The sequence below is a fragment of the Cryptosporidium ubiquitum genome (genome assembly GCF_001865345.1).
Source record: "Cryptosporidium ubiquitum isolate 39726 chromosome Unknown contig_11, whole genome shotgun sequence".
NCBI lineage: Eukaryota > Apicomplexa > Conoidasida > Eucoccidiorida > Cryptosporidiidae > Cryptosporidium > Cryptosporidium ubiquitum.
This window is the reverse complement of record NW_021639812.1, coordinates 854,717-862,862: the sequence shown is the minus strand read 5'-3', so window position 1 is coordinate 862,862 and position 8,146 is coordinate 854,717. Positions and strand designations below refer to the sequence as shown.

Sequence of the window (8,146 nt, the reverse complement as noted above, 5' to 3'; positions counted from 1 at the left end):
ATAAAATATTATTAATAATATTATTAAACAATATTTGACATTTTTATTATTACTATTAAACATTAATTATTATCTATTAACTACTATTTCTAATATGTATTTGGATATCCTTCAGTTATAGTAAATCCTATCATCTCATTCTCCGTATTCTTATTTGTCTGTTGATGAGATGATATTATTATTATATATGTTGAACTATTCTTAACATTATTTGCAAATTCAACAAAATCTTTTCCTCTTATATTCTCAAATTCTTTAAGTAATGAAGGTTGCATATATGGCTTTCTTCTCATCATAAATGAATAATATAATTGATTAAATCTGGTCTCCTCTGAATCTCTTTTTATAGTTATTATTCTTTTTGATTTTCTCAAAAAACTCTTTTCTTTCAATTCCATATGATTACCAAAATTATATATGCGCTTTAATACCTCTGTTGAATATTCTATTATTGGCTCAATCCCATTATCACCATATCTTATTGGAGATAAACTTAATATATTTAACTGAATATAATTTTTTTTTATCTCCCATTTTAAACTTAAATTTACTTTATCTAAATATGCTAATTCTGATAATTTAAATATTGATGTTTCTAAAATATTAAGCATTAATATATTCTTTATATTATTATCAATCATTATTGATATTAAAACAAGATTTACCATACTTGAAGTATCTACCTGATCTCTTTTTAATATAAAATGACGTCCCATTTTTGGCTGTGGACATATCATTAAAATTGGTAAATTATATGAATATGGATCATTCAAATTTGATTTAATATTACCCAAATTTAATGAATTAATAAAATTTGAAAGTAACACTTTTCCTTCTAATATTGATATATTACCCGATACCAAACCTTTAATATTATTAAAAGATATCATTGATTCACAATAATCAATATAATCATTATAATTTACTCTTTCAATTATTTTAATATATTTTGAATACGATGGAAAAGATGGATTTATCATGCCATTTAATATTGATTTTGCATAAAAAATACCTGAAGTATTTGTGTACTCATTTTTTACATATTCTTTATATTCTTTTAATATATTAAGAAAATTTGTCTCATTTAATGATGTTGCATTGTTAAATGAATAAGATGTATAATTTAGTAATTGAGCAAATACTTGTGAATGTGAACTCATATAAATTGAAATTGAGTCATATCCTAATTCTAAATCTCTTTGTTGAGTTAAACCACAATCTAATTTAAGATCAACTGATGATACTGCCAATATATTTTTATATGGTTTTAAAAATATATTCATTGCAAATATAATAAAACATTTAAATAGTATTGATTTAATAGAAAAAATATTTTCTTGCAATATATTAAATCTAAAAAAATTTATTCTTGAAGGTCTTTGAAATCCATTTATTATATTTAAAAAAACTTTATCATTATATGGATCAATTAAAGTTTTATTTTCAGTATAAGAAAAGTCTATTTTTGAAATATTTGAAATCATTTCTTTTTCATTAATATTATTATCTGTTATATTTGATGTAATCGGTAGTAATAAATTAACTTCTGGTTCTTCTGGATTATATAAAGATAATAAATTTCCATTTATTGAATTCCAAAATTCTATCTCAATATTATCTATCTCAACAGTTTTATTTTCTATTTCTTCTAAAATTGAATTATTACTCCTAATCAAAAAAAAGTGATCAAAAGTTGTATAACTCAAAACCATTTCAACAGATTCCAAAAGTGCATTGGGTTTAATTATATTGTTAACATCTTCTAATGGATCAAAGCCAATAGTATTAAACAATTTAAAAATGACATCACTCGTCGAAGAAGTTGCAAATACTTTAGAAAACTTTGCATAACGTATCTTAAAGTAATTCATAACATACTTTTCCAATAGTGGTGATTCTGTAAAAGTATATACTGCTTGTCGAATCATACTCAAAATCTCTGCTGGATTATTTTTTTCTGTGTCTTCAACTTCCACACGAAAAATTAAAATTGGAGACTCTTCAGGCAATATTAGTCTAATATTCATATTTTTAATCAATCCTCTATCTTTTAATTGAGAATATAGGGAGTTCTTACTATGGATAAAAATTCCTGTTAATGCACCTTCAATTTCTCTGAAATTTGCCTTTAAGACTTCTTCAATAAAGAAACAAAAGAAAAATTGTTTTATAAGAAGGCTACTTGGTAATGTTAGTCTCTTACCAATCAAATTGTCTGTGGAAAAAGGAATTGAATATTTTTTATTATCAAATGTATCAGGAATACTATAATTCATGTTTTTCATAGAGCTTAAAGCTTCTGAAATGGTTAAATGAGAACAATATAAAGAGCATGGGGCAGTAATTATGAAAGATAGTAAATTCGATGAAACACGATTCCTGATAGTATTTACCACTTTCTTTCTAAATTTAGCAAAATCATACTCATTATACTCATTTTGCAAAATTGGTTCATAAAAAGTACTGCATGAACTCTTGAAGTAACTATTTGGATGAGCAATTTCAAATAACTTATTTACTATTCGGGTATACTGAGCATCCTGTCTTGCATTATACTGATCAACTGTCATTTTATAAGCTTCTATAAATTTATCAATCGAAATATCAAAGTTAACAAACCATTCTGAAAAGTATTTCAATACTTGTAAAAGGTTCTCATTGGTAGAGAAATTTATCGAAAACTTCGAATTATGCAAAAAATATGACTTTATTAATGCTACTTCTCTCAAGTAATCTTCTAAACCCTTAATTAGAACATTTGAAATAAATCTTACTCCACCAAGTTCATTACATCCCTCTATCAAGTTTATTGGATATTGAATTCCAATTCCTACCTCCATATCTGCTGCATCATTAATTAGTATTACTTTAATCCCATTTTCAAGCTCTAAATAATTATAGTTCCTTAGATAATTTGAAGGAAGATTGAGAGAAGTGCTATTTATATTTGAATCATCACATGGCAGGCATGTTTTTAAATATGACGATTTTTCATTTTTCTCTTCCTTAAGAAGAAAATCGATTTCCTGAAAAACGAATTCATTATGTATCGCCTCTCCACTTTCGTTCAAAATAAGTAAAGAGGTACTATTACTTGTCACATTATTACTGACCAGTTCTTTATTGCTTGAATTATGAATATTTTTACTTTCAATTGTAATATTAGTGTTCATTATAATATCATTCACCTTATATAAGCTAAAACCAACCTCAAATTATACAAATATTCAATAGTCCTACTTCCTTAAATTTATTAATGAAGGAAAATCCTTATTTATTCATTCTAAGTAAATTGAATTCGACACATTATGTAAAAAAAGACGCGCGCCAAATTTTTGTTCAACAATTTTAAGAAATTTAAAAGAAAAAAAAAATAGAAATTAAATTGGCTATTCTTAAAAATTTTCAAATAATTTTGAGGCGTATTTCATGCTTTTAAAGCTTCTTAAGGCCATACTGTTTTCAATTATTTATTATTTCTCTTATAAATTCTCGAAAAATTTCTCATTTTCCTTGAAATTTCACTAGCAATAGGGCGCAAACTCACCGATCATTTTCAAACCAATTCCTACTAAAAATGGAAAATGTGAACCCATATTTTAATTCTTGGGATGTGTCTCATCCTTAAACGAAAAAATTTTGTATGAAATTAAACTAAATATAAATGAGATCCAAATTGGTCAGTAAAGGATCTACTGAATTGAATTAGCTTTCTCTGTGATGTAGTTCTTAATACTTTCTCCAGCAGAGCAAACCATACTTTTGAATTTTTCCTTAATTTTCTGAGCTCCATCACTCAATTTATCAGAAATTGTGCTCGAAACGTGATCATAATATGGACCAAAAGTATTTGATAAGAAACTCTTTGAAGAATTACGGCTATCTTCTGTAAAATCGGAAGATTCTTCTTGAAGCTCTCTGAAATGCCTAAAGTTTTCAGATTTTACTGATATACCTATCATAAGAATCAAAAACAAAGTTCTGATAAAATAAAACACCTTCATGATATTGAAAAAAAAAAATTATTAAAATTTACCAGGAAATAAAATATTTATATATAATTAATATATTTATTAGTATGACTCGACAAAATCTTGCACAGAATTTTAATTGGGAGTTTTTACCCGTTTTTTTTAGTTTAAATTGATTTAAAAAAAAATGCAAGTTTGCAGTCAAGTTTTGTTTGAATTAGGAATGTTTCTCTAATATTAGAGTTGGAATAGAAATAATAACTCCTTTAAAACATATTGAACACTTAATTTTATTTTCCCTTGATGAAATCTTTAAGAAAAAATTATTCAAAAAATTTAGAAATATTAATGCTTTTTTATTAAATCGAATTAATTAGACGAACTCCTATTCTTTCGTTGGAATGAACAAGACAATATTGTCTAATATTCAGTCAGAAAATTTCATTTCAATGTTATTCCTTTGCTAGAATAAATCTTTGCAAATTTAAGAATTACAACAATAGCAGTAATACCCAAAACAGAAACGCCACCCAATGCAGATGCTTCTGCAACAGACCATTTTGTAGCCATAGGTAATGAATATTTACATCTTAAAAAATGAATTTTCTCATAATGTGTTTGGTTTAAGTAAAAAGAAATATTTTGAGTATTAACTCTAGTTTTAACTGCCATTAATTTCTGTATGTAGTGAAATGTCAAATCAACATTGTTAATATAATTTAGTTGACTATCTAAATTATTAGACTTTGCATCCTCGAATTCAATAAACTCATGAGTTAGTTGTTCAATGAGTCTGTCTAAGCCTTGATAAACAAAGTCCAAAGAAACGTAGCAGTTATTCTTAAAATATTCTATTTCACCAGGAGTAAAACCAATTGTATTAATTGTGTATAACATTCCAGATAATACATTATCTCTAAATGGGCTCTTTTGCCCAGCAGCATGAATGAATAATTCTCCAGGGTACCATGGGCCTTCTCCATAAACGCTTGGGCTTATGTGAAGAAAACTATTAACAACCCTTTGACTAGTAGTAATTGAATGTACATATCTATTTGTTTCATTGGAGTATGCAGTAAATAGAATTGGAACAGTACCAACCAATGTTTTCTTAATCTCAGTAAGAGTTTCAATTGGAGTACTTTGGAAATGATAAGTCTGATTGGGAGAACTATAAGAATAGTTAAATATATTTACAATCGAATGAGTTAAAGTGGATTGCTCAGGCCAAAATCTACCATTATGTACGATTTCTTGAGAACCAACTGGATTTAATGCAATTGTATGGAATAAAGACTGCAATGAGTATCTTGACCTAGAAACGACCAAGAAACCACTATTAACCAGAGAATTTCTGCTCCTCCAATCAGAATCTCTTGCGACAAATAGGGAGAGTTCACCAACATCCTTGTATATATTCCTAAACATTTCAGGTGGCTTATTGTGGAAATCTGGAGTATTTGAATCCAACATCCTTTCGATTGAAAAGAACTTATTTGTAATTGCGATATCTAGATCAAACCACACAATGTAGTCACAAATATCTACTTTAACATTTGAAGGAACAATTTGAATTCCTTCCTTCCCAGATGATCCACGTGGGTTAATCCTACCTGTACTTCCGATTCTACCATCATGATCCTTATCCCAATCAACATTAAAATGATTGGGCACAACACTTTCCAAAAAATTGGAGTAGAACCCTTCGGAAATTAAATTGTTTCTTGGATTATTAATTAATTTTCCGAGGATATTTCCAATTTTATCCAAATCCCAAAAAAGTAATTTGAGACCTGAAAAAAGTTTCATATAATAACCCTGCTTAGACCAGTCCGTAAATAATGATCTTGGAATAGAGTCATAAAATGAGCCATCAAACAAGAAGTAAGAATATCCGTGATACCTTGCATACTCAGCCATAGATGCCCTGGATGGTGTTGATCTAAGAATAGACCTTTGCTCAGTATGGGCTTGGTAGACACATATCCTTCTAAACTTTTCCTCGTATTTATATTTTGCAACTTTCTTTCGCTCCACCGGAGGAATAATCACAACTTGAGTTGTATTAGGATCAGTAAAGCGTAGTTCTTTTGGATCTTTCTTATATCTATTATCCAGGTTATCCTTTGCCAAAATGACTGAATCAACAATAGTTAATGGTAATTTCTCAATTAACCTTGAGACATCCAATGCAGCCGATGTCAAATAATTTTCCAGCAACATTGATTGATTCTTATTGAAATAATTACTTAAGTAACTAAATGAGTCCTCAGAATAGTCCCAATTAGTGAACAAATCTTTGGTCAATCTATTCTCTGACAAAATACTAAAGTTTGGACCTGCGAGTATTTCTGACATAGTTCCATTAATTATCGTACTTAGATTAGAAATAAATTGTTTCACAACACCAAGAGATCGCCTTAACTTTGTTTTGGACTCTTCATTTTTGCTCTCTGGTGGGATATTTAAAACCATAAAACCAAAATCCAATGCAGGAGTATAATGATGCCCTGCGTAAAATGATTTTGATATTGTCCAGGAAGTGAGAATAATTTGAGAGACATACGTGTTATATTCCCAGTCTTCATACATTTTCTCTAGGGCTGACTTCCAATTAGATTCGTAATGCATATTCGAAGCCATAACAATTAGTATTCCTTCATTTTTAGGCTTGTTTTTGAGAATTTCAGCGATCATTTTAACCGACTGAAATGCCTCACTTAAATGATTAAAAGCATTTACAGCTGCCAAATCCAAATTTTTAAATTTTTCTGGAAGTGGCTCTGCAAGAATAAAGTGGGTTTTACATTCAGAATTTTGAGTTGGTTCATTGGTAATATTGAAAGATTTATTTTTCATAACAGAAACAAATTTGTGGCATGTATAAGTTGAGTTCAACTGGGAATTTGTCTCACTTACTCCCGAAGTGGGAGTAACAGAGTCTAAACTGAAGTTCGAGCTTTTTAGAGTGAGACTACCTGAAAGAGGTGAAATATTACCTTCTTGAGTAAGTAAGTTGGAATTCAAATTATCCAGATTTGCTTCTGAAAGCTTTCTAGTCAATTCAAGCGATTGATTACACTCTGAACCTCCACTTCTTAGCGATTCCAATTTCACTGAACTATAAGTTGAAACGTTCTTTTTTCGAAGGCTGTTTGATTCAGCGCCTGTTGATGGCTTTAAAATTGACAAAATTCTATGGTCAAACCTCATAGAGTTTCCTCTAAAATCATATAATAATTTACGGCTTCCAAGCATATTTGGGATTGCGTGAAATAACAAGGTTACAATTGAAATTATCGTAATTACTGAAATAAAAAGGATCATTGACTTTGGAATCACAATTCTTAAAGAACATGGTGAAATTTCCTTGTTCGCTTCATTCTCTAGACTTTGATTTTCATTCGATTTAGATGTTTTTTCTGTCTCAAAGTTACTCATTTTTATTTGTGTCATCCTTTTTGCTCTACATTACACTATAATTATCTCACTATCCGCTTTTCCCTCACAATCAACCACACAAACTCGGTATTTCAGTGATTGAATTGGTTTAAATTTAACTTAATTCTTCTGAAAAAAATCTGTGTGGGTTCAAAACCCGGGCAAATTAATGTGGGTAGCTTGGCAATTATTGTCGTAAGACAATAAATAAACTATTTAAATTATCGTCAGAGGGACGATAATTATATCGCCAGATTGGCGCCACAAATGCGGCACTGCGTCATTAGTCCACGTGTACGTACTACTTTTTTCAGTAAATAAAATACACTTAATATTACCCACTAGCACACAAACAATCAGTTCTTTTTCCTGACTAATCGTTCTAACCAACTACTATGCGCGGGAATAAAATATAGGTAAAACGAAAACTATAACAGGTTTAGGGCAGTAAATTGGCATAAAAACCAGCTATATTACATATTGCTAAGTACTTTACTAGATATTCCATAATGCACTAGCTACAAGAATGGGAATTACATAAAAATAGTAAGAAACATAGTAAAGTTGCGTGTTCGTTAACGAGTTAATTATGCAACCTAGTTCTACACTCACGTAATCTAAGATTAAAATTGTGCCAATTTTTTGGTCTAAATGCCAGTAAGAAATATGACCGTTCAAGCTGCCGGATCACTACACTCGGTAGTTAAAGATCATTATCACTTCTGAATATATAG

The 8,146-nt window shown here is 29.0% G+C and overlaps 3 protein-coding genes across 3 annotated transcripts; all 3 read right to left on the bottom strand.

The window, feature by feature from the left end:
• Window positions 1-89: 89 nt before the first annotated feature.
• Window positions 90-3,173, bottom strand: cubi_00379 (insulinase-like peptidase; the record flags this gene model as incomplete). The annotated part of the gene is made up of 1 exon (XM_029017393.1): window positions 90-3,173. One exon carries the CDS (start codon window positions 3,171-3,173, stop codon window positions 90-92), a length of 3,084 nt encoding a protein of 1,027 aa, XP_028875972.1.
• A 519-nt stretch (window positions 3,174-3,692) lies between these two features.
• Window positions 3,693-4,004, bottom strand: cubi_00378 (uncharacterized protein; the record flags this gene model as incomplete). The annotated part of the gene is made up of 1 exon (XM_029017392.1): window positions 3,693-4,004. One exon carries the CDS (start codon window positions 4,002-4,004, stop codon window positions 3,693-3,695), a length of 312 nt encoding a protein of 103 aa, XP_028875971.1.
• Window positions 4,005-4,412: 408 nt separating this feature from the next.
• Window positions 4,413-7,427, bottom strand: cubi_00377 (uncharacterized protein; the record flags this gene model as incomplete). Its single annotated transcript, XM_029017391.1, has 1 exon — window positions 4,413-7,427. The coding sequence occupies one exon, from the start codon at window positions 7,425-7,427 to the stop codon at window positions 4,413-4,415; it is 3,015 nt and encodes a 1,004-aa protein (XP_028875970.1).
• Window positions 7,428-8,146: the final 719 nt, after the last annotated feature.